The sequence below is a fragment of the Globicephala melas genome, chromosome 5, assembly GCF_963455315.2.
Source record: "Globicephala melas chromosome 5, mGloMel1.2, whole genome shotgun sequence".
In the NCBI taxonomy this organism is placed as follows: domain Eukaryota; kingdom Metazoa; phylum Chordata; class Mammalia; order Artiodactyla; family Delphinidae; genus Globicephala; species Globicephala melas.
The window spans coordinates 28,010,907-28,038,867 of NC_083318.1; the positions used below are offsets into that span (position 1 = coordinate 28,010,907).

Below are 27,961 nucleotides of genomic sequence, written 5' to 3' on the forward strand. Positions count from 1 at the left end.
TCAGTATAGTCAAAAAATTAAATCAGGAGAGCTGGCAAAAAAAAGTTAATGCAATGCTTTCAAATATTTAGATGATGTTTTAAAAAATGATATGGCATGTTTAACTGCTTTTGTCTTATCATATAACAGAATAGTGGTTTATAGCACTAATGTACTGCAAATTGATTCTGTGGTTAAAACATCTTTACTTCAAAAACAAAAATGATCTTTACTTCAGCATTTAGTTACCTAAAAAGACTCATTTTTTGCTTTTTATTCCTCTTCATTGCAAAGGCTGGCTCTTTGTGGAGATGCTCTGATATATAAGCCTTAAATACAATAAATAATGTTAAAATGAAGTTTTTAATGAATTTCACAATATATTAATTTTAAAAGCCCTAATACTTATTGCATATCTATTATGTGTTGGATAGTGTCTTAAGTACTTTGACCTTCAAAACATAAAGAAAACTGAAGAAGAAGGATTATGTAATTTAGTCAAGATCACCTAATAACTGGTGAAGACACATATTCAGGCATTCTGCCCTAAAACCCATGTTCTAAAACCCTATACTATATGCTTTCTTATAAATATAAAATCACTCTGTAATCACTCACATTCTATTTATTTTAAAAAATATTTATTTATTTATTTGGTTGCATGGGGTCTTAGTTGCAGCAGGCGGGCTCCTTAGTTGTGGCATGCATGTGGAATCTAGTTCCCTGGCCAGGGATTGAACCCGGGGCCCCTGCATTGGGAGCACGGAGTCCTAACCACTGCAGCACCAGGAAAGTCCCTCCTTCTATTTATTTTAATATATCAGTTTCTAACAGCAGTTCAAACAGTTACACTTGTCTTGATTAATTTATATTCAGTAAAAATAATGTCATTTAAAAATGGTTTTGTGATGGTTACATTTGACTCACTGTACAATATAGCAACTGGTTTAATTGTGATACAGTTTGACCGGATTTAAAATTTTTCTTTCTTTAAAACTAAAAACCAAACCAACATCGAATTCTTAATTCCACCACTTCTCCCCAGAAGAAAAGCAACATAAACTGGCATAAAGACTAAGCACATAGAACACTATTGAAGCAGATTTTTGGTTTCATTTTTTTAACTACATCCAGTTAAGAGAGAAACATATATTTTATTTGGACATAAAATAAACTTTTCTTTCCCTTTGAAATTTTCTTGCCTTCATAGTATGAACAATGAACTTGTAACATAGTAGAATGTGCTCCAATGATCATAGAAAGGCTGCCTTTATAAATAACGTAATTTTTGATTGAATATAATTATGGAGAGACAAAAATGAAAGATGAAGGACCACAATAGAAACAAGCTGGGAATCGGTTTCAGAGGGATTTTAGACTGAAAGTCTTCCCCTCAAAAAAATACTGTAATTTTGTTTCTCTCAATCCATCTCACCAGTCCACTGGACCTCTCAAAAGAAAGACCTGTTTTGAAAAAGATCTTGTTGCTTTCTTTTAAAAGGGCAGGAGTCTCACATTTGCAAAACATCAAGAGACAGTATCATACTGTGATAAACAACTTTGTGAAAATAGATATTAAGAAAGAAGTAGTTATAAAATTTAAAAGCCTCTGGATTTGTTATAGATTTAGCTCTTTATTTTCTCCTTGCAGTTTAGAACCCACAGTCTACCATTTCAACCACGAATTCATAGCCACATATTCTCCCGTACTTTCTGACTTTCAGCAGCCTCCGATTTCCCTGCTGCTTCTTCTAGGCTGCTAAGTGTTGTTGTTGGTAAAAACTGTGCTGAGATGACTCGTTATAAAATCATGTTCTCTCAGTGTTCTTGGTACTACTTCTATACTCTTAAGTGGAGAGAGTCACCTCTCGGTAACTATCCATCCAATTCCAAATATTTATTGTTCCACATCTTTCCCACTCTATCATCTCCTTCTTAGAGGTGTTGCTGTTTGTTTTTAAGGTTAACCAAGATTCATAATCCCAAATTCTCACATCCATACATTTAAGTACAAAAATGGATTTTATACTGTAACATACTTTCATTCCTAAAGCAAAAGAAGCAAAACAGAGATCCCGATTGAAACTGGAACATTTGTGCATTAGGCAAGTCACACTTCCTTTTAAGACAAAACCAAGAAAGGCAAAGATATTACAAAATCAAAGACACTGGTCAGAATCTGAGGCATTAAGTAGGTGAGGACTGATTCTCAAAAGCACTGGGTCTGTCACTGCTGTTCCAGTTGCTTGACCATATCTATTGAAAGAATCATCAACATTTGTGACTTTGTGAATGCCCTCTTTTAAAATTAAATTTTATCATAGGAGTTTTAAGGTTGCAAAGGAAGTATTTAGCTTTATGAAAGTTGAAAATTCTACTTGCTTATGCTGTTAAATATCTTTTCCGTATTATATTTGAAGAGTTAAAGATAAATATGGCTGGTATGTCTAATAGAACTAGGCAAAAATATGATCCATCCTTGTTAGAATTAAGTTGCCTTTAAAGTTAGCTTTTTATCATTAATTTGTTACTAAGATCCATAATGGGATTTTGTCTCAAAGAAAATTTAACAGTACTTATGAGTGGGACAATTTTTAAGAAAGCTATGAAAATGCCACTCACATAACAATGTTTGGGAGTTGTTTATTGTGTTCTGTACAATAACAGCTTCTTGTTTTATATACTGCACTTTTTGTCCAATCCAGTGACTTGGCTGATATTTTTCTTTGTGTTCTGAAATAACCACTGCAGTGCAATTCTTATGAAATGAAATGCCTGTTGAGTTATTAATCAACCATTTGGACTAAGTGGGGAAAAATTTTAATTGCTTCTCATTATTTATGACATTAAAGAATCTGTAGGAATCTAGTTTTGTAAATAAAAGTATGTGGATTTATAAAATTTCTTATGGAAGAAATTCTTTGACGAACAGTATATCTATATAAAGCCACCTTATTTTATAATGGAATATATTAGTTATTTAAATTTTGGGTGAATAGTGATATAGTGAAAATGACAAGTTTTCTGCCTACTGTAATGAAGTCTGTAGTCATGTTCTGAAGTTATGATCCTCTCCTCTCAGCATGTTTTACACCTGCATTTTATGCAAGATGTGTTGTGTGCTACTTGTGGCAAGCCTGCACAGACCTGACTGATTTGCCAGACTGACAGCTGCTTACTTTCAGGAAACCGCACTCTGGTTCTTAGTGTGTGTCACGTCCTCCCTGAGTATCACTAATCTTTGATTACTAAACTCCAACTCTGATAATCACAGCCCTTGACTCATAGAATAGTCTGGCTTGCAAAATAAATCCTTTAGGCAATTTAGTTCAACTCAATAAATAATAATAGGATGCCTACCATGAATAAGGCAAGTGCTGTGAGGTACAGAAAGCAAATAACCTATACTCCTTGCCATTAAGCTGCTTAATATATAAGGAAAGATATGTACTCAAATCACCATATTCAAATCCCCTAACAATTAAAATGACCCATACTTTTATAAAAGATTCATAGTTTCCTTCTGATCTTTCTCAGCTCAGGCAGTTTTTCAGATTTCCAGACTTGTATGCTCAATTGCATGTTCAGCATTTCCCAGATGTCTTAGAGGACCTCAGACTCAACATGCCCTCAACTCATAATGATCTGCCTTAAAATTGGTCTTCCTCCATGCGTCCCTTACCTCAGTGAATGGCACAACCCAGAAGTACAAGCAAGAAGACTGCTAGTCATTCTAGATGTCTTTACCTCCTTTGTCTTGCTTGGTCGACTTTTGCGGGCTCATCTCCCTCTGAGTCTGTGTTGGAACTTCTTAGGGACTTACCTATAGGCCTTCTTCTCTTCTTACTCTACAGTCTCTCTTCATGGAGCTTTCATGTACTCTAATGATTTTATTAATTCTTAGATGGTTTATATGTTGAAGACTCTCACTTTTTAAATCACACCCAGGCCAAGAGAAAATTATTAGTGAAATGTTTTTAATTTCTTCAGGAAAAATATTCCTGTAGTTTTGATTCTCCCCTCACCATTTTTTAAAAATAAATTTATTTATTTTATTTATTTTTATTTTTGGCTGCGTTGGGTCTTCGTTGCTGTGCTCGGGCTTTCTCTGGTTGTGACGAGCGGGGGCTACTCTTCGTTGTGGTGCGCAGGCTTCTCATTGCGGTGGCTTCTCTTACTGCGGAACACCGGCTCTAGGCGTGCGGGCTTCAGTAGTTGTGGCTTGCGTGCATCAGTGGTTGTGGCTTATAGGCTCTAGAGCGCAGGCTCAGTAGTTGTGGTGCATGGGCTTCATTGCTCCGTGGCATGTGGGATCTTACCAGGCCAGGGCTCGAACCTGTGTCCCCTGCATTGGCAGGCAGATTCTTAACCACTGTGCCACCAGGGAAGCCCTCCCCCCAACCATTTTTTAAATGGAATCCTCTCCCCATTTTATTTGCTTACTAGTCATTTGTTCAATAAACTTATTAAACACACATACTCCAAGCATTTGCTCCTCACAAAAATACCGTAAGGTGGGTATTTCTAGACTCTAGAGGTCAAGTGACTTCCCCAGAATCAGACAACCAGCCAGAATTTGAGCACAAGAGTCTTCTGACTATAAATTCTGAGCTCTTTCCAATAAACTGCACTGCAGACCTCTAAATCCCTTAGTACAAAGGAACTAAACCAGGTATTAAGAAGAAAGCAAAATAGTTAAACAAATTCATTATAAGGTATGATTATATAATACTCCTTAAGAAATATACCTTTTTTTTTTTTTTTTTGCGGTACGCGGGCCTCTCACTGTTGTGGCCTCTTCCGTTGCGGAGCACAGGCTCCAGATGCTCCGGCTCAGCGGCCATGGCTCACGGGCCCAGCCGCTCCGCGGCATGTGGGATCTTCCTGGACCGGGGCACGAACCCGTGTGCCCTGCATCGGTAGGTGGACTCTCAACCACTGCGCCACCAGGGAAGCCCAAGAAATATACTTTTTAAAAGATGAAGTCTTTAGTTAATTTACTTAAGTCCATAATTAATTTGGTTTTTCCTCTCATCTTTCCACAAGGGATTTGAATTTGCTTATAGTAGGAATAAATGAATAAAATAGTAATAAAATATAGAAAACTGGAAGGGGGGATGGATGAGAGATAATTGAGAGTCTAGACTGGGGAAAGATACGTTACCATGATTACTTCGACTGAGCCTCAAATTTGGCTCTACCCGCCATGGAGTCAAAGTAAAAGGAGGGGGCAAACCAGTAATTCTCACTTCCTTAAGACTCTGCTCATATTTACCTTAGTGAGCACTTACATGATCATCTTATTTAAAAAAGCACCCCTACCCTATACACATACTCCCCATCCACCTTCCCTACTTTATTTTTTTTTTCCATAGCATTTATAACCCACTGATGTACTTGTTTATTTATTCGTAGTCTCTCACTACTACAATGCAAGATTAATGAGAGGAGAGATTTGGCCTGTTTCTGTTTGTTTCTTTGTGTCCCGGTGCCTACAGCACTGCCCAGGAAATAGTAGGAGCTCAGTAAATGTTTTGAGTGAATGAATTAAAAGCTACCAGGAAAATAAGGAACAAACAAATAACAAATAATAACTGATAAATAATAATAAATAATGAATACAAATAATAAATACAGAAAACCATCCATAATACAATGACTGTTATCAGTTGTTAAAGCAATTGATGTTCCATATGACACAAATGGATAAGGAAAATATCTTTAGTATATGGCCGGGTTGTTAGCACAACTGAAGTCTTAAATTAGTAGCCTAACATAGCATACTCAAAGACTGATTTCCAAATACTTAGTCATTTAAACTCCAAAGGGAAAATACTATCATCCAGAAATGGCACAATCATTATACCATTTTTATGATATTACTGTTAAATAAACTTTACATACTGAATAATAAAGAAAGAAGTTTAGTATTTAATTTTTTCTTCATATATTTATTCTCAAGTGTTCTACACTGAGTATTTTTATTGATATCAAAAATGGTTATAACTAACTGGTTAATTCTCTATGAAGAAATCACTTCATTCTTGCCCTCCTTTAAATTTAAAAGCTTAAACCAAATGTGCTTCTACACTCCCATGAAACTCCTTAGTAGACAAAGTTGTCTGTGAAACCAGTAACCATTCAACACGTGGAGAAAGTATGCTAGGATGCTAGGAACAAGCAATTGGGATTTGTGTGCTGAATAAAAAATAGACATGAATATGGAATCCTTGGAGCAGCCATCTTGTTCTTATCAAAATTTTTTTTTAGTAGTTATCTGACCATCAGGTTAATTTTAGTTATAACTCAACAGAAAGAACTTCAAATATAACTCAATCCTTGCTTTTCACATGCATACAAATCATACATTTCCACATGTACATTGAATGTATGTATACAGTACTGCCATGGAAGAAGACTAGAATAGAATTAATCTTTTCTAGCAGCATGAGACATTGTAAAGGGAGAGATCAAGTACCCTCACTATCCACAAATTAATCTACTCTGTGTAGCAAATTTTAGAAATTACTTTTTTTCTTTATTACTATAAGAAAATTAAGAATAAGCAAAAAAAAATTATGGGTGTCTCCATGGAAAACTGCATTGTTTATAATACTACTGTTTGGTCTTTATGGCTTTTGAGATATTTTACAAGTCTGTAAATTACAGATAACCAATAGCAATGCAAATAATTCATATCTATAGACAAGCAAACAAATTCTGTTCCAGTAGAGGTTCAATTGTCTTTCCTCCCTGCCTATGGAAAAAGCCAGTCTCGTGGCCATTTGTAAATTCATTTCAACATACCTTTTCCACACATACATTTCTGACTGATTTCTCCTTTGAAGCAGTTGTAACATTTGCCTGGTTCCCTCTTTAATGACGAGTTAAATAAACTCCTTAACATGTGTTCATTTTATATTTAATAAGCACTATAATTTTACCTCTTTTTGAAAATTATCCTTTAACATTTTGCCATTATTGAAATGGCTGATCTGAATTTAAATCTATGTTAGCTTTGGGTTTCATTTACTGTCTTTCCTATGTTTAGTTTAAGAAAAATTAAAAACAAAATTGCAAGTTTTTACCAATTACATAAATTAATGCCAGTTAGTATTCCAAGATTCTGTTTGTCAGCCTTTCACCTTCTTGATATTGTGGTGGTTTTTAAACACATCACATCAAGGAACACAATCCTTGCCTAAATTCTTACAAATGTTTTACAGGGACCTTTAGCTCAATGCACAAACTAACACCACTCGTTTCTTTTCTGTTGATTCTGACAATAGAGTATGTTCCTGTTACACACAAAGTCCTTTCTCTCTTCAAAACTAAATTTTGTTATGAAAGTTTCCCCTGGGAAACCACATTGCTTCAGCAAAAACATCAATTGAGTTTTTACCAGCAGTGTCATTTTAGATTGAAATTTTTATAGACTCTGTACTACCTCAGAGATGCCAAAATAAATGTCCGAAGCATTTGCCTTATGCAATCTCTGCTCTCATAGAGATGATGTTTTAGTGTTAGCCTGTGAAGGAGAGAGTGGGAAGTGGCAGAGAATAAACATGTTAGCAAACAAATAAATAAAATACTTTCAAATAGTGTGAGAGCTATGAAGAAAATAAAAGAGTAATGGAAGAGAGGAAGAGGGTGTAGACTGGAGGTTCTTTCTATATATTAGAGCTGAGCTGAGATCTCAGAAAGGTTATAGTTAAGCTGATGATATGAAGATCTGCCAAGGGAAGATTTGGGGAAAAGAGTCTAGGCAGAGGCCTTGAGACAGAATTGAGCTTCCTGGGCTAGTGCAGTGATCTTGATTGTGGTCCACAATAAAATATTTTGTTTCTTGGCCCAGTACATATAAATTTCCACGAAATGACATTCATACCATGTGTGATGCATTCTAACAATTTCTGTCCTATCCTATCCTGTTCACAATCCACTAAATTGATTTCATGGACCAACACTAGCTTGGTTGTTAAGAACTCGGGGTTCAAGCATGGGTTTGAATCTTAACTCAGCAACTTACTAGCTGTGATACTTTCAATATGTTACTTAACATCCCTGTGCTGCAGTTTGTACACCTTTAGAGTGAGGGGCAACAGCAGTCTCTACCCATGAGGGTTGAAACCAGATTTCCCTCCAGAAAGACTGAATCAATTTTACTTCTAACTTTAGTGTATTCTTATTTCATACACTGTTTCTTTAAACCCACACCATTCACCTTTTTAATCTTTATCGACTTGATAGATGAAATATTATCCCTAATAGTTTTAATTTGAATTTCTTTTATTTCTAGTGAGGCTGGACATGTTTTCCTCCTCATTGGATACTAAATGTAGTTGCAGTTTTTATTTCCTACAAAATGTACAAAAATAATATGTTAAATATAAAATTTTACTAGGTATTGTATTTATAACTTGTTTGTTATTTTTTAATTAAATGCAAAGTTATAACATTTATTTACACATATCTTCCACTAAACTACATATAACCAATAAAGGAAAAAAACTTTTGGGGGGATGGATACAAATCAATGAGAACATCAGCTAGTTCTTGAATAAGTCTTTGAAATGATTATAAATGGAGAAATACTAAAATTTGTATTCATTTTCATTTTAACCAATAGAATTCAATATTTTAAATCATAGTTACAAACGTAGACAGATGGAACCATCTTCAGGCATACCTACCAAAAATATTAAAAGAGTTGCCTATTGTAGTAGAAGAGAATGGTTCTGCAATGAAAATATAAATTAATTAAAATTTATTGATGTGCATGAACTAATGATAGATAATAATAGGCCATGAAGTGAAGAATATGATTAATTCAAGCTGCAAATTAAAAATTTCTACATTTTGTACTTTCTCTAAAATCTACTTTTTATTTTTTAAAGAAAATGAAGTTTCTGGTGACATTACTGAGTACCTTGTATGCTGGCTGCTACCACAGGTGGAATCGCTTGTTTATTTAAAGTAGCCAAAACCAAACATTTTTCCTTAAAAATGACTTTCCTTCTCAATTCTCAATTTGTGACAGTGACAATAGCTTCTGTTATATTTTATTACCTCTGAAAACCATGGAATAAGGAATTCTGAATTCAATCAAACTGATGAAATTTGCCAGCCATGGGAAATCAAACTTAAATTCCCTGCCTCTGTAGATGGTCTGCATACATCCCAGTAAAATTTTGATCAAGAGGATAAAAGACAAATTAATTGGATTAATTGGAAGAGGGGATAAAAAAAATTTCACAGATGTTAGAAAAAATTATATCAAATGGAATATAGTAAAAACCACAAATGGACATTTAATTTTCTTAACACTGTTTTAAAAAAAATTTAGGTATTAAGTATTAAGAGATATTAGATGTTAAGTATTAATATTGTTTAGATATTAAGTATTAATAATTAGTTTATCCTTTATTTCCCATAAAGTTCAAAATATTTGCACCATGCTTTCTCTTTGATCAGAAATCTGATAAGATCAAGTTGTTGCTATAAGAAAACAGCAATAACAAATAAAGCCAACTGTTTCCTCTTCCTTAGCCAAGATAAGGCACAGCTGACAATGATGTTAAATGGAAAAAAAAACCCCAAAACACTGGATACGGGAAAAATTAGATCAGCAGATAGAAAGTAACTTCTGCATTAAGTTAATTAGAAATTCAGTTTCTCTGCTCGGATGAAACTACTCTTTGATTATCTTATTAATTGCCTTACACACACGCACATGCACACGAACACAGCACACACTTAATGAACCAAAACATGACTAGTGGAGACTCTTAAGGGTTTTTGAAGATATGTGGCTGTTACTGCAAGACAAGACTCCAGAGAAGACAACGATGGGAGCCAAAGCTAGTGTGGCTGGGGCTTAAAGAAGGCCTGGGAAAGATACAGTTTCTACTTAGGTCTCTTAGGGCAAGGTTAATGTCATGGTACTACTTTAAGTCTTACCCTTTAACCTTGCTTTACCACTTCTCTTGAATAGTAAATTGAGAATAACTTGTACAGAGGAGGGTGGGTATTTTTCTCATCAAGGGTCAGTGATCCACAACAGAAAAAAAAAATCAACTGGCGGTCTATACAAAAAGCAACATATTAATAATTTAGGTTGGTGGGTTAAATTTTTTTAAAGAAATACCTGATTTTTAGATGAGTAAATCTTAATACTTCGTTCAATAAATAATATTTATTCTATAAATCTGAAAATTACATGTACTAAAAATAGTTCTATGATGTGGTTAGTTAAGAAGAAGAAGAAAAAGGGAACCAGAAAAAAAAGATGGAAGAGAAGATCAGGGCAAAATAGGGAGCTAGGGGCTTTCCTGGTGGCGCAGTGGTTGAGAGTCCGCCTGCCTATCCAGGGACACGCGTTCGTGCCCCGGTCCGGGAGGATCCCACATGCCGCGGAGCGGCTAGGCCCGTGAGCCATGGCCGCTGAGCCTGCGCGTCCGGAGCCTGTGCTCCGCAGCGGGAGGGGCCGCAGCGGTGAGAGGCCCGCGTACAGCAAAAAAAAAAAAAAAAAAAAAAATAGGGAGCTAATATTCACTGAGGACCTACTGTATGCTAGGCATTTCATACACAAAATGTTACTGAATCCTCATAAGAACTTTAAGTGGATAGCATTATACCCATTACAATGAGGAAACTGAGTCTCTGAGGGATTAAGTTATTAGGATGACAAGGCTCAAACTTAGAACTGTCATTACCCAAAACCTTTTTCATTGCTCCATAATGCTCAGCTTCTACAGAAGAAGGAGGCAGTGGGGTGGAGAAGACGTATAGAAAAAAAGAGAAAGTGGCTGAGATGGGAGGTGGGGAAGAATAACAGACAATGGGAGAATGAGACACAGTAGGGCGAGATGAAAAAACGATGGGTAGTAGGACAGAGGAGCAGAAAAAGAATATGAGAGTATATGGCCGTTAGCATAACTGATGCCATCCTGGGCCCATACAGTTCCTCTTGTCCTTCCGCTGATCCCACCCAGAACAGTATTGTGAGGTAAATCACATCTCTGTTGTCAAGGGCTTTGTAGCTAATAGATATTGTTTAATAATCGTTGGGACCAGGTTGGCCTCTTTGCTCTGTAATCCTCAAACAGTGATGAAAACCTTTGCTGACTTATTCCCTGTGTCCACAACAGGGGTCCCCAACTCCCGGTCCTAGGCCTGTTAGGAACCGGGCCGCAGAGCAGGAGATGAGCTGTGGGTGAGCGAGTGAAGCTTCATCTGCCGCTCCCCATGGCCCCCCATCCCTCCCCATCCCTCCCCATCGCTCCCCATCCCTCCCCATCGCTCCCCATCGCTCCCCATCCCTCACCATCGCTCCCCATCCCTCACCATCGCTCCCCATCCCTCCCCATCCCTCCCCATCGCTCCCCATCGCTCCCCATCCCTCCCCATCGCTCCCCATCCCTCCCCATCACTCCCCATCCCTCCCCTTCGCCCCCCATCACTCCCCATCGCTCCGCATCCCTCCCCATCGCTGGCATTACCGCCTGAACCATCCCCCAACCTCCGTGGAAAAACCGTCTTCCTCGAAACAGGTCCCTGGTGCCAAAATGGTTGGGGACTGCTGGTCCACAAGACTAGTTACCCATTCATAAATATTGACTTAGGAATGCATTTCCTGTTTCCAAGCACATACCCCTATACCCTATGTTAACTATAAAATTGTCTCAGTGGCCCCTTGGCAGTGTGGAGTGCAGCTGCAAACGCTTACAGATCATCTGCCTGATCCCACCCTGTGAGCAAGTTATCCTGTAATATACTGATCCATTGATTATATGGAGCTGCCTGCCTTGTTTTTCAATCTCAAGATAACTTCTCAGTTTGGTGGGCACTTTTTGTTCCCTCTGTTCTCCAACAAAGAGGGAAAGCAAAATAGAGAAAGTTGCATATAAGGAGTTGCTAGAAGAAGAGAGATGCAAGAAAAGATCTGTAGGGAGACTACCTGTTTGGAATGTAGGTGTCAAAAAAATAAACAATTATTACCTATCCATTGGAATATCTATCAACAGAGTAATTATTCTTGACAACTCAAACCACTATAATCCTAATACATTTTGAGCAGAGTTTCTCAACGTCAGCACTACTGACATTTTGGGTCAGGCAATGCTTTGCTGTAGGTGACTGTTCTGCACATTATAGGATGTTTAGCAGTAACCCTGGACTATTCCTATTAGATGCTGACGGTACTGTACCCCCTTCGTCTTAATATTCAAAAATGTCTCCAGACATTGCCAAATGTCCCCCATGAGCAAAACTGCCCCCAATTAAGAACCACTGATTTAGAAGTTCCATTCTTGAAATAATGATAAAAAATGGACAAAAGATATCTACCATATACAAAATTATTCCCTGAGTTAGTGACTAGATGCCCATTGGAAAAAAATTAGATTTAAGTTTAGGGCTGAGTTCATCTAAACTCAAAGCACTTGCTACAGTATTGCTTGCAAACTGCTTTTAAAAGATGTGAAAGGAAGTGGGTATAAACAGATATCTGTTTTTGAACTATACAATCTAAGGGGGAGCAGCAGATTTATCAGACTGTTCTCCCATCATAGGTGAGGGCTCTTTGCATTTCTGAAACAAAAACAAAGCCGGCTTTGGAGTTTGGAGACCTGGGTTCTGGTGTGCTCTAGTACTAGCTAATTGTAAGCCCTAGGGCAAATCACTTGGCCTGGAGAAGCAAGGCTTGTTGGCTTCTTACACTTTACCAAGAGTTCTAATATACCCTTCTAGGGAAATAGTAAAATAACTTCCTTATGTATATATATCTATTACTGATACTATGTCGAAGGGCAAGTTTGTTGAATACTGTGGATTGGTTTGCTTATTATTCTCTTGCCACTCAAAGTGTGGTCCTTGGGCATAGCATCAGCATCACTTTAGGAGCTTGTTAGAGATGCAAAATCTTGGGCCTCACCCCAGAACAACAAAATCACAACCTGCAAGAGATAATTTGTCTACACATTAAAACTGAGGAGCACTGTTCTATTCCACCTTCCTCCTAGGGTGGCTTTCTAACTGCAGAGTCTGGAAAACTTAAAAATAACATTTCTCAGATATCTTTTCACTTAGGTTCTAGTTGAAAATTAGGTCCAAAAGCTAACCCTTACACGCTTATTATATGCTAAGTACTGCTCTAACACTTTACATATATTACATACATACATATAACAGTTCTATGGTGTTGATACAACTATTATTCCCTTGTTATTTCTTCAGATGAAGAAACTGAAGGCCAAGGAGGTTAATTAACTTGCCCAAAGTTACAGTTAGTAAGTGGCAGAGTTAGGATTCAAACCTAGGTATTCTGGATCTAGAATATGTACTGCTAATCATATCTTTGATGATAGATCAAAAAGGAGGTATAAGGCTTCCCTCTGGTATCATTTTTTTTTTTTTTTTACAGATGATCTCATGGAACATTCTTTGATAAATGCCATTATACAGGTTCCTTCATTTATTTACTTAAATATCTATAAGCCAGCATTTATCTGAAAGTTCCAGCATTGCAAAAGGCAAGAAATAGAAATGAAGCATTACCATCTGAAAGGAAACAAAATCAACCTTATCTATAGAGTGGATGATTATATACCTAGAAGATGCAAAAGAATCAAGTCTAAGAGATACTAGTATATATTAGTATTAGAATTAACAAAAGAATTCAGAAAGGTAGCTAGTTTAAAAAGAACTAAATAAAACCAATAGCTAGAAACCAGCAGCAAAAACATGATGTGGAAAAAGAAATCCCTTTCACAATGCCAACAGAAACATAAAAGCTTGATATAGACTTCAGTATTTATAACTACTATAAAGGATTGCAAAGCCAGGGAGAAAGTGGATTATTCAATGATTAGGAAAAACAAAAAAGATCAGCTCCATACCTCACACAATACATAAAGTCATTCTAAAGAGATTAAATATATAGAGTAAAAAAAAGAAAAACTATAAACACACATAAGAAAATATTGGTGGATAGTTTAAGTGTAGGATTAGAAAGAATTTTCTAAACAAATATAATAGATATATGTATGTATGTGTGGGGTGTGTGTGTGTGCATGTATAAGGGTGTGAGATGTGTGTGTATGAAACTAACAAAAAAATTCCTTTGGCTAATAAAAATTTAAAGCATTTCTAAGTCAAAAACATCATAAACAAAATTATAAAGTAAACAGCAAGCAGGGAAAATAATTATAATCATTGTGAAATATGAGTTTAATATCTTATAATAATGCCAAAAGAAAAAATGGTCAAAGAACACAATTAAAAAGAAATACAAATGCTCAATAAATATACGAATGGTTTAGTAAACCTCTCCAGCAGTATCTTACGACAATAAGATAATTTTTGCCTATTAAGTTGGCAAAGATTAAACTATAAATTATACTGTTTGTTGCTGGAATGGATGGTTTCCAACTGGCACTCTTACATACTAATGCCAGAAGAGCACAATGGTGCAACCTTTTCTGAATGCAGTTTTTTAGGATGTTTCAAGAGGATTCAAAGAGTTTGACTTATTGACCTAGTTCTTCCAGTTCTAGGAATTTATTCCAAGGTGGAACTGTGAGAAAAAGGTAGAACTTTATAAGCAAAGATTTTCATTACAGCATTACCTATAAAAGAAGGTTTGAAGCAACTTAAATATGTAGTATTAGGGGAATGATTATTAGGCAACCCTAAAAATAATTTTTACAAAGAATTTTTGATAACATGGGAAAATGATACAACATGCTAAGTAGATAAAAACAAGATACCAAATCCAAATATTACATTAAAACATGTTAAAAAATATGTGTGTATATATGCATATACACATACAGAGAGATATATGAATGTAGTAACATCAAATGTTTCATATTTTATAGCACAATATTACTTAGTGAGATATCAAATGCTTTTGTTTTCTTCTTTAGATTGTTTTTTTTTTGTTGTTTTTTTTTTTTTTTTTTTGCGGTACGCGGGCCTCTCACTGTTGTGGCCTCTCCCATTGCGGAGCACAGTCTGTGGACGCGCAGGCTCAGCGGCCATGGCTCACAGGCCTAGCCGCTCCGCGGCATGTGGGATCTTCCCGGACTGGGGCACAAACCCGTGTCTCCTGCATCGGCAGGCATACTCTTAACCACTGCACCACCAGGGAAGCCCCCAGATTGTTTTATAGTTCTACATTTTCCGAAGTACACATTACTTTTATAATCATAAAGAAAGACCTTAAAGCTAAAAATAATGATTCTAAAGTCAATCCAAGGACGGTGGGACCTTTCTATCCCACCTAAGGCAGGGCCATCTTAGGTTATTCAGGTTGTAAAATGCCACATACATACATAAATGTAATAAAAGGACTGGAGATATTTAACCTTCCAGGTATGCAGCAGGGCAGAGACTCTCTTACCTAAAGGGACCTGGCATTCACAGTCATGAACATACTTGGATCACCTCTCATGCACACAATTACCAACACACATGTAGGACAGCTATGCCCTGTCCCTTCAGTTCCTTGGGCGTTTTGCCTCTCTCCCTGGCTTATCTTTCTTAGAGGCCAAACTCCTACTTCAGACTTGACAGTTCTTTCATCTAGGGAACCTGGTCCAGTCTATCAAGTCCTCCTTTCCTAGGATAGAGGCTGCCTTGTCAATCATGTACCTGGAAAGATTTAGGCCAGAAAGACAGAGGAACCTTAGTTTTCTCTCAGATGGAGTAGTACTTAAGGATAAATAGTAAAAAAAAAAAAAAAAAAAAAATGATGCTTATCTTAGTTATTAAGAAAACACCTATATAAATACTGGTATTTTGGTATTACAGGAAATAAATACCATTTTGATCTGGTATCATAATAACAATGAGCCAAAGATACGTTTTGTAAAGTCAAAGCTGATGCAAGAGGCTTCCAGGTAGAGGGAAGGGCATGAGTCTTTCAGACAGGAATAGAAAGAAAAATCAGTGAAGGTAAGGATATATGTAGAGGAGACTTTAGGCTGGGGAATAGCCAAAGGAAGAAAGCTCCTTCATCAAATGATCAGCTAAGGGCAAACTGTGAAGGAACTAGAAATAGAAAGGGATTTAATACAGCAAATTAGGGGCTGACAAAAATCTTTGAAAGAGCTGGAGGAGCAAAAGTCAGGTGCCTTCTGGAGCTGTTGCATTCAAGAGCACACCACCTGTAACCCTGATCCAGATATAAAGGAGCCTCTGCTATTACTGCTGCCGCTGCCACTACTACCAATTCTCTCTTAACATCCGCGACGCTACTCAGATTCTGGAACATTAAGTGAGTGTGCTAAGCAGAAAGGACAGCAGGGAGATGGCCTCTGTCTCATTTCCAGCTAATTAGTTTTGGTTCTGTTTCTGTTTATATCACTGTTTCTATGGAAAAGCTCACTTTAAGTTCTAAGCAACAAGTTTACAAACCAAGTTTTCAAAAATACTCTGTTTGTAATTTGGAGTCCATGTGTCCTTAAAACAACAAAACAAACACACACCATCTGCCTAAAGAAAAACAAAATAAAACAAATCCTTAGACTATGTTTTATAGTTGTTAATTTCATTTACCTCTCCCTCAAATATCTTTATATCTCTACCATCATTGCAAGGCAGTGCATACAAATTTTAAATTTCATTTTCAGGACTTGAAAAAAAAGCTACACTTATTACCAAGAAATGACTTATCACAAAAGCTTGCTTTTTACACCAATGAGTTGGGTTGTATCAATTTTTTGTTCATTTTTGACTTCTTTATAAGAAGTTCTTCTTTGGTGCTGATATAGGAGAAAATGCATATCTCAGGTGTAATTTTCAAGTATTGTGTATGTGGACTTAGAGTACATAAATAAATCATGTGATAAAAATAAATGATAACATTTTCAAAGGAGTACAGGAAAATAAATTTACATGACATGCAATGAAAGAAGCAGGTATGCAAAGTATATCTGTTTTCTAGGCTATATGTTTCATTCTTTTTTCGTTTCATCCCTTGTTGTTGTACCATAAACAATTTTGTTAAGACCAGAGCTACTGATGATGAAAAATCCACAGAAGCTTAAATGAAATATTTTACATGCTCCCTTAAAACCACTTGAAAATTACTTTGGGTCCTTTAGCTCAAATACATCCGCCCCCTGCTCCCCGCCAGGGAGTTCCTGTTGCTGTTTTCTTCACTTTTCCAGTTGAACAACTAAAGTAAGAGGAAACAGTCCTTTAGCTACTGAGTCATGGTACAGTTAATGGGGTAAAACTACCAGGAAAGCAGTCAGGAAGATCTCCTAGCTACCAATTATTTGCTTCAGTCACCATCTCTTACATTGTCAAAAGAATGAAAAATTACACTTCCACATGGTGAGCAAACCTAATGCTAAGGCATATTTTGTATGTGCCACACAATTATTTCTGTTTTCTAAACAATGCTGAGACACTAGAACTTATACTTTATCTATTAATGCATTTACTGATGATGTTGGAGTTTGTGAAATGTGACAAAAAGAACAGATGCAGAAGGATAATGAGAGGAGACAGGTATCAACTGATCTCAACAGTATACACTGTAATAAAGGCAAATAATCATTTTAATTCTTGGTCTTTACTGTGATTCTGAAGGCTAGCTTATCTTGGTTATTTTTGAAGGTCTAATTACTGTATTTGCTGGTGAAAATTCATCCCACATATAATTCAATTTCTTTTATTAAACTTCTTGCCTAATCTTGAAGATAAATGATGTGTTATAATGCCTATTATCACATACTTAACTTAGTGAAAGCAAATTCTGAGAGTTTCAAAAACTACCCAACTTCTCTTTTCCCTTATTATGGCTGGACTCATACTTTTTTCCCCTTTGGTACCAACTGAAAGCAATTTTCTTGCCTTTTCAGTTTTTTTTCTTTCTGCCTTAGGCATTATTTTTTTAACTTAATTATTACTCAGCTTTTTCAGTTTTTAAATGAAGTTTAGATCCACTTTGGGTTCATGTGAAAAACTTGCTCTCGGAGAGTCCCTGTCAAGACACTTATTGTAATACTCGCTCCTACACGTCTTCAGATACTGATTGCATGTCTAGAGAAATACACCCACACCTTACAAGAGGCGCTAGGTGTGAGTTCAGAAATGACAAGATGGAAGTCGAGAGGGGAGCCACTGGCCCCTAAAACACAGCACCGGGGTATGAACTCGAAGTTGAAGAATGTTTACATGTAAGGCTTTTAGATAAGTGACCGTTATGGAGGGCACTTCCACAGACCCCCGGGCTCCGGCCTGAGAAGCCTCTGCCCGACGGGTGGGTAAGGGCGGCGCTGACCCCGCCAGGCACGCGACTCCTGGCCGGCACTTGGCAGCGCACACGCGACCCCGCGGCCCGGCCCCGAGGGCTCCGTCCAAACGCTCTCCGGGGCCGCTTTCCAGAACGCCGCGGCGACCAGCGCCCCACGCCGAGCACAGCCCCGGCGCCGCCCGCCCTCCGGGCCACTTCCCTCTGCCGCCGCGTGGGGCCCGGGAAACCGGCCGGACCGCGCCGCCCCTCCTGGATCACCTGCTCTTCCTCCTCCTGCGGCCGCCGGTCGCGCCGCCGCGGGCTCGCCCCGTGATCCGGCTCGGTCCCCGCCGCCGCCCGCTCCGCCAGCGCGTCCCCGTCCTCGTCGCGCTCTCCGCCGCCGCCGCCGCCAAGCAGCTCCCCGGCCGAGCACATCCCGCCGCCAACTCCTGCCGCCCGGGACGGCCGCCGGAGGGGCCAAGCCACGAAGCCGGAGGCAGCGATCGCTGCCCGAGGGCCGCCCTGGGATCGGCCACACTCGCCGCTGACAGGAGCCTACGGAGCGCGCCCCGGCGGCCTGGGCGCCGCAAGTACCAGCCCGGCCCGGCCTCTCCTGTCACCGGCTCGCCCCGCCCTCGGCCGCCGGGGCGGAGCCCACCCGGGGAAGGGAGGGGCCAGGGCAGAGGCGGGGCCAACGGGGCGCGCGCGCTCGCCTGTGTGTGTGTGTGTGTGTGTGTGTGTGTGTGTGTGTGTGTGTGTGTGTGTGTGTGTGAGACTATGAGAGAGAGTGTGTATATGAGAGACTACGTACGTAAAGACTGTGAGAGATTGTGTATAAGAAATTGTATGTGCATGAGACTGTGTGTGTGAGAGCTCGTGTGTGTGAGAGCCTGATAGGCACTGTGTTGAGAGAGACTGTGAAAGACGCGGTGTATGCGTTTGTGAGGGAGAGAGGAGAGCGTGTGTTGGTAGGTGTGTGAGAGAGGGAAACACACGCAGACACAGAGCTCCACACTCCAGCGGAGCCCCTCTGTGCTTGCCTGGCACTGGCAGTGTGCCTGGGTGTGATGCCGGCTGCCTGTCCTGAGTAGCTGTCCATCCTTTACAAGTAATACACATTCTCCGTCTATTTTGTTCCTTTTGCCTCCTCTCTGTGTCTCTCTGAAGGTCTGAAGGTCTCTCTCTGTTGAGTGCTTCCCTGGTGTGTGTTGGTTGTTGGAGCCTTGGGAGCATTTGGTGGTGTATCTGCCTTTGTGTATATTTCTATAAATGGGTAAGAATATGTCACTCAGTGTGTGGTAAGGGAGACATCTTAGTTTATAATTCTTTTTCATGCTACCTGTGGTATCGCAATTTATAATAAGTAACATATATATATATATATATAGCCTTTGTCCCCATTCCTGGCACAGAGCTCCTAAAACCTTGGAGTTTCCTAAGTGGTGAAAGGGATAAAGATGTCTTTTGTTATGTTAATGAGGCAACTTTTTGATAGCCCCTAGGTAACTTAAGGGTGGGGCCTGGTTGTCAGAAGAACCAGCCTTGTGATTAGAGGATTGGAACTTTCAGTCCCCCCTCTGATCTCCTGGGAGGGGAGCGGGGCTGGAGGTTGAATTGACCACCAACGGTCAGTAGTTTAGTCAATCATGCCTTTGTAATGAAGACTCCATAGAAACCCAAAGGATAGGGCTTTAGAGAACTTCCGGGTTGGTGAACACGTGGAGATGGGGGGAGAGTGGCAGCTTAGAAAGGGCATGGAAGCTCTGCGCCCCTTACTGCATACCTCGCCCTATGTACCTTTTCATCTGACTGTGCCCCTGTATTCTTTGTAATATCCTTTATAATAAACTCCTAAAAGTAAGTAAACGTTTCTCTGAGTTCTGTGAGCAGCTCTAAGCAAATTAGTGGAACCCATAGAGGGGATCGTGGGAACCTTCAATATATAGGTGGCTGGTAGAAGCACAGGTAACAGCCCGGGCTTGCAATTGGCAGCTGACGTGTGTGTGGTGGGTGGAGTTGGAGCGAGGGGGAGGTGGGGGGGGAGGGGCAGCCTTGCGGAACTGAGTCCTTGGCCTGTAAGATCTGTGAACTTATCCCCAGATAGGTAGTGCCAGAACTGAGTTAACTGCTTAGTGGTGTTGAAAAACACACATCAGACTACCCTACCCATTTTGTTAAAGGGAAGTTGAGGGCACTTAAATAATGTATCAAATTTTGTATATCTCTTATCTGTATTTTGAAAAGATAATAGACTATTGTATAGATAAAATATCAGGCTATCTTTCAATGGAAAGTAAATATGCCTAGGTATGGAGAAGACTGAATTATTTGAGATATTCTATTAAAATGTCTCTAGGCCCAGAGGAAATTAAAATAGGCGGGAATGTAAAGACTTATTTTAAAGACCTGTTTCCTGGTTTTGGTAATCAGGATTGTAGAAGCTAGAAAATATGCCTTTGGCTATCACAAATTAGAAAGAAAATGAATTTGGTTTATTTCCTTTCTTAAAAGCCTTTAAAACCCCAGGGGAAAGTATTTAATATTATATATATATATAATCAGAAACAAATGTCACCATGGGAACCCAAAAGCATTCCCTGTTGGACCTCATTGCTTTCCTCTAATGACATTTTCATTCCTGAAATTTTGCTTTGGCTCTTAGTAGTGTTTCTTATAAAAAATGACCTTATATATCTATTTAAAACAAAACTTTAGGATTATGTATGTGGCACAGAGAATATCCGCTTTTTACTGCCAACTCTGTGGAGCTTAAGGCACATTTTGAAGTTCACCCTCTTTTGGCTTGTAGCTGTTAACTTGGTAAATCGAGCGGCTATGCACTCTTCAATCAGGTTACAGGGTGAACAGAAACTCCTTCTATACTTGAGGACTCAGAAGGCATAGAATTTATATATCTGGCCAGGAAAAAAAGAATAATACAGAATTTAGCTTTGTTCAACTTAGGGGACAAGTCTTACTTAAGTGCTTTAGAACATACTGTCTGGCCTTTTGGAAAGTCAGGCTTCTCGATTCTTTGAGAAGTGTATTCATTCATTCAGTTATTTAGCAGATATTTATTGAACACCTCTAGGCATTAGGCCCAGGTCTAGGTCCCTCCTCTCACGTAGCTTCCATTTAATTTTCTTTTGAGTTCTATTCTGCTTTCCCTGGCAAAAGCCAAGAACTTTCACCAAAAGGTGGCCAGAATCCTCTGATTCCTGCCTAGGACTGATGTCAGAACCTCTTCATTTTCTTATTTTATTTAGTGCTTGGGTTTCCTCTTTGAACTGTTATTCATTTGTTTATAGAGACTTTAGTCTTTCCTGAAGATTTAGAGAATCACCTCTTATTAAAAAACCCAGTAGTAGCATTTTATACAAAAGACATTATTCAGGTTACATCACAGATAACATACTTTCAAGTGTGTCTTATGAGAGGGGAGGACTGTTTTCCCTCTGTTGCATACTATGAATAATAAATATATAAAGCTATTACTTCCCGTTTCCCATGGGAAATATAAGATTCTTATTACCTAGGCAACTATAATGTGTTGGTCTCAAATTGTATGCAGTTTAGTTGTGATTTTATTAGTGTATTTACCTTGTGTTTTCCCAGGAATTAATGAGTGGCAAAAAACAGACTCATTTCTCAGGAGTGGCCTGTGTAGTGCAAAGGTGTCTTGTGCAGTTGCTGTGGGAACTCTCTCACTTTCACACCTTTAATATCTTATTTTTAACGTTCTTCCACTCTTATGTGTACAACTTTCCAGAGAGAAAAGTTAACAAATCAGAGTGATCTGTACTCATTTAGTAATATAATATTAGAAACAAATGCAGTTATTTGTAGAAACTGCGCCAAACTTCATTTTTCAGTTTAATTTTTGACATACTATGATGTTATTATATGCTTCCTGTGCTTTAATTTTTGCCTCTCATTTTTTTAAAAAATCTGTTTCCTTCCCGTTTAGCAGAGCCTTTGGTATGGGGAATAATTTTTGAGATGTTTGAAATCTTAACTAAAATCCCAGGAAAAACTATGGTTTCTGGACAACATGTGAATTTAAAGGAAAAGGAACTTATTGGAGAACACTCACTTCCTTTATCGTTCCTTTATTTTAAGGAAGCTATATCAGAAGCATGGTGAACCAATGCTTTCTCAATGTTCTCTAGCCATTCCAGAGAGTCCATTCTGATTGGGAGAAGGAAAAATTTACCTTTCTTCTTGGAATTAATTTCTATTCTCTCTTTTGTTAAAGAACAAAATTCAACTGAATAAATTTTAAAGATCTTATTGGTTTTATTCAGCCATTCATGAATCAGGCAGCATCCAATCTAGCAGATAGAAAGGAACTCCAAAGAAGTGTACAACTTAACAGGGTTTTATAGACCAAAGTGAGCAGGAACAGGAAAGTTATACTGGGCATTCGCTGATTGGTTAATGCTGGGTTATCCCCTTATATGGAGCAAAGGAAGTCTTGGGGCCTGGTGAGGTAACTTGTGCTGGGCAGGCAAGGGCTGATCAGTTGACCTAGGCCTTCCTTCTCTGAGGCTCGAAATTTAGTTAAGTTTTGGTTTGTCGATGTGGTGTTTAGCATGAGTGACTTCATCTTGAGCCTAATCTGTTTACCTTAACTGTTTTATTCTCTTTTTGTGGTGTGACTTCTTTGCATCCACATGTACTACTGAGTTCTCTCCTTATAGTAGGAATGTAGATTAAGAGTTGTGTTTTCACTGAAAAAAAAAAAAAAAAAAGAGTTGAGAAGGCTATTCAAACTCACTAGTAGAGAAAAAAATGGAAAAGTAAACAATTATAAAGTACTACTTAATATATGTTAGCAATTTTTAAAGTGTTGAACAAAACCTAATGTGGACAAGCCTTAGAGAAATGGTTAAACTCAACTACTGCTAGTAGCACTGCAAACTGATGGCATTTTTTTGGTGGTACATATTCAGAACCATAAAAATATTCATACTCTTTGGCCACTAACTGCAGACCTAGAAAAAAATTCAAAAGAGGTTAAAAAAAAAAAAAAACTGTTTGGTGTTCAAGGCAAAACTATAGTGAAAAGTTGAAAGAAGCCTAAATGCTCTCCAGTAGGGACATGTCTGAGTAAACTATGGAATTCCAACACAATTAAATGTATAAGGCCTGGAAATAGTAATGATAAAGATTTTATATCAATGTGACAAACACATTTAATATGATGTTAAGCGGAAAAGTGCAGCCTGACAGTAGCAGAGCCACTTAGCCTGTATCTCAGGAGCTGGGAAGATAAAAAGTGTAATACGGAACTTAATTCTGTTCAATTTAGGGAATAAGTCTGACAGAAGTGAAATTATGTGAACATATAGATCAAATTTGGAAGAGAAATTTTTAAAATGTTTTCTGGGTTGTATGTTTCCTAGTAAAATTAATTTTAACGTTGTAATTTAAAAATAATCATTTTTAAAGATCTGTTTCTGTTTTCTTTGTAAAATTGAATGGCTGGCACGCAAAGCCTGGTTGCCTCAACTTCATAGCTGAAAGTTGTTACCTTTTGTTGAATAATTTAGTTGTTGAATGGGTTTGGATCTTTTATTCATGCTGTTCTCAATAATTTAGAATCTTAAGTTGGAAGGAATCTAAGAAGCATTTTAGAACAACCTCCCACCAGTATAGGGATCCCTTCTATAACATTCCTGACAGACGGTCACCCTCCTTCTGTTTGAAGGCTTCCAACTATGGGAAACTCATTACTTCATGATGCCACCTGTTCAATTACTGGATATCTCTAGTTGTTAGAAAGTTCTTAACAGCTACTGAGTTGAATCTGTATCCTTGTCTCCTCTGCCTACTGGTCCTAATTCTTTCCTGAAGTACAAGAGAACTGATAAATCTTTTTTTTTCTTTCCCCCCTCAAGACAGTCTTTTGAATGTTTTTTAAAAGGCAGTTTTTGTCTTCTCTTAGCCTTTATTCTTTCAGCTGTTATTTATGGATAGATGTAGAATTTGTAGATTTTGCCATTTATTATCTGTACCTACTTCTTATGTTAACAGTACCTCAGCTTTTTTTATTGATTCAACTCTCTCCCACTCTGTCTGTGATTTCAGTGAAGATGACGCTATTCCTGGATCCAGGAGTGGAGAATAACACCTTTACTAAGTAAGTCAAATGCATTTCACCCTTCCTACCTCCCATGGCTATAGTGACTGATTTGAGGATGTGCACATGGCCCAAATCAGGACCGTCAGGGCCAGTGAAACTCAATTCTGGGATTTTTGTTTGTACTGTAGAAAAAGCAAAGTCTTGTCTACAGAATTGGTGTGTGGTGATATGAGCTTGGAACTACAGGAGAACCATCTTATAAGGGCCTGAGAATGAAGTCTGTCCAGCAGAATGCATGACTGAGAGATGAGCTTTTTGTGGTACGCAGGCCTCTCACTGTTGTGGCCTCTCCCGTTGCGGAACACAGGCTCCGGACGCGCAGGCTCAGCGGCCATGGCTCACGGGCCCAGCCGCTCCGCGGCATGTGGGATCTTCCCGGACCGGGTCACGAACCCGTGTCTCCTGCATTGGCAGGCGGACTCTCAACCACTGCGCCACCAGGGAAGCCCTTGGGTTGGCTTTTTATCACTTACTAAAGAAGTTAGAATGATACAAGCTCTAAACTAGGGTACAGAGGAAATGAAGTAGTTCTGCTACTATCAGACTGCAGAAATGAGGGCAGTTCATTTAAAGTCTCTGGTACTGAATTGCATCATCAGTAAAATGAACAAGTTTAACTGGAAAATTTGAAAAACCTCCTCCTCCTTTAAACTTCTATGATTTCTGTATGACTTTTCCTCTAGATCTAACCTGAGTGTCTTGGCTGCTGTCATTTGCTTTTATTCCAATTGGTCAAGTTGTTCTTCTCGGAGGGGTTAACTCTCAAAAGCAAAAGGATAGAAAGAATTTTCCTATGCTGCATCTTTTTTTAATCACTCATATTTAAATTATTTTCCCTATTCCCTACCCCTCAATCTTTTAAAATGTTTTAATGAACATATAAATTGTCCTAATATGATTCTAAGACATCTATAATTTTAAGACTTTGTCATGAAATAACTCCCTTTACTCAGTGAAAATTAGGTCTATTACCCTTTTGTCTCTAACTTTTCATTTTGAAAAATTTCAAAACTTCAGAAAAATTGCAAGAATAGTGCAATGAACACCAGCAGAGCTTTTACCTAGATTGGCCTGTTGTTGATATTTTTCTGTATTTGCTTTCCTGTGTGTGTTTTCCTAAATAAATCTATTATTCTTAATGTGTCTTTAAAACAGTATGTATTAAGAAAAGTAAGGACTTCTAAGAGGATTCCTGGAACCATTTAGAAGGATCTGGAAAAGTAGAGTTTGTACAGGGTAGGGACTAACAATTCAGAGTCTTCACTTTTCCTGAATTTCAATCCTGGCTCTCTCTAATCGTCAGTTCTCACATTTGTGAAATATGGGTATTATTGGCACCTATTAATTAGTATTAATTAATTAGTATTAATATTAAATACATTGATTAGTATTATTATGTGAGTAGAGCTCACATGAGGTGTTTGTGATTTTTCATTGCTTGTGGGAAACCATAGTTATCTGTGCTCTGCTAATGACGTTGGACCTTGAGTTTCCTCACATGGGAAATAAATTTGTGGTTGGTTCAAAAGGGAATGCAAAGCGCTGAAACGGAAATGAAAGAATATGTGTTTTTGGCTGGGCAAGAAATTAGACCCCATGCTGCAAATTTCAAATAGCATCTGCCAGCAAGGTACTAGTGGAAGTAAAACTAGATAAGGGTAGCAGATGGGTTTATCTCATGTGCCAGTTACTCTTCATGGCTGCCTGGTACACTGTATAAGATAGCTTGTGAGAACTTTTTGGGAAAGAATAACTGCCATAGCACGGGAGATATGAGCACTGGCACAAGTGCCATGTATTTGCCCCTCCGATCTAGGTCTGAAAGACAAAGGAGGCAAGTTTCACGGATGGGAAGTGAACTTGACAACTGGCTAGTAAATACATTTAAAACTGAGGAGATTTTCTGCCCGTTCCTGTGAGCTGGAAGCTTCCCTCCAGCCAGGCTGCTGGCAGCCAGAGCCTGTCCCTTTTCCTCTTGCACCCAGAGGAGTGTTTGCACTCTTAACCAGAGCTCACAGGGCGTCTGCGGAGATTACATCCTACTGCATCCTTGACTTTCCTGGTGCGGTGCCACCTTGGTGCCACAGTCCCCAATTATTAGGATGAAACCCGTTCCGAGAAGCAGCATCCGCCCTCCCACCCTGTCCTCCCTGTGGGTGTGGGGGCAGCATCAGTGTTTGGACGCCAAGCAAGGACCTGCGCTGTGTCTCCAAAGGCAGTCTGTTCAGGGATGGAGGTCAACCCAGAGTAAGGACTTGAGTAATTGGGGGCCCACATTAGAAGACCCTGAGCCTGGAGGAGAACCAAGGTGGCGGAGTAGAAGGCCGTGCTCTCAGTCCCTCTTGCGAGAACACCAGAATCACAACTAACTGTTGAACAATCATCCACAGGAAGACACTGGAACTCACCAAAAAAGATACCCCGCATCCAAAGACAAAGGAGAAGCCACAATGAGAAGATAGGAGGGGCGCAATCACAGTAAAATCAAATCCCATAACTGGTGGGTGGGTGACTCACAGAACAATTATACCACAGAAGTCCACCCACTGGAGTGAAGGTTCTGAGCCCCATGCCAGGATTTCCAACCTGGTTGTCCAGCAATGGGAGGAGGAATTCCTAGAGAATCAGACTTTGAAGCCTAGTGGGAATTGATTGCAGGACTCTGACAGGGCTGGGGGAAACAGAGACTCCACTCTTGGAGGGCACACACAAAGTAACGTGCGGGGGAAGGAGCCCAGGGGAAGGAGCAGTGACCCCAGGGGAGACTGAACCAGACCTACCTGCTAGTGTTGAAGGGTCTCCTGTAGAGGCGGGTGGTGGCTGTGGCTCACTGTGAGGACAAGGACACTGGCAGCAGAAGTTCTGGGAAGTACTCCTTGGCGTGAGCCCTCCCAGAGTCTACCATTAGCCCAACCAAAGAGCTCAGCTAGGCTCCAGTGTTGGGTTGCCTCAGGCCAAACAACCAACAGGGAGGGAACCCAGCCCCACCCATCAGCAGACAAGCAGATTAAAGCTTTACTGAGCTCTGCCCACCAGAGTAACACCCACCACCAGTCCCTCCATCAGGAAACGTGCTCAATCCTCTTAGATAGCCTCATCCACCAGAGGGCAGACAGCAGAAGCAAGAAGAACTACAATCCTGCAGCCTGTGGAACAAAAACCACATTCACAGGAAGATAGACAAGATGAAAAAGCAGAGGGCTATGTACCAGATGAATGAACAAGATAAAACCCCAGAAAAACAACTAAATGAAATGGAGATAGGCAACCTTCCAGAAAAATAATTCAGAATACTGATAGTGAAGATGATCCAAGACCCTGGACAAAGAATGGAGGCAAAGATCGAGAAGATGCAAGAAATGTTTAACAAAGACCTAGAAGAATTAAAGTACAAACAATTAAAGTACAAACAAACAGAGATGAACACTACAATAACTGAAATTAAAACTACACTGGAAGGAATCAATAGCAGAATAACTGAGGCAGAAGAATGGATAAGTGACCTGGAAGACAGAATGGTGGAATTCACTGCTGTGGAACAGAATAAAGAAAAAAGAATGAAAAGAAATGAAGACAGCCTAAGAGACATC

At 39.0% G+C, this 27,961-nt stretch overlaps 1 protein-coding gene across 1 annotated transcript in view; it reads right to left on the reverse strand.

Moving 5' to 3' along the window:
- Positions 1–18,852, reverse strand: part of FAM241A (family with sequence similarity 241 member A) — a 37,051-nt gene extending 18,199 nt beyond the window's left edge. The window contains exon 1 of the mRNA XM_030864058.3: positions 18,506–18,852. Coding sequence (XP_030719918.1) covers positions 18,506–18,661 — 156 coding nt within the window. The 5' untranslated portion in view covers positions 18,662–18,852. The remainder of the gene's footprint in view (positions 1–18,505) is intronic.
- Between the last annotated feature and the right edge of the window lie 9,109 nt (positions 18,853–27,961).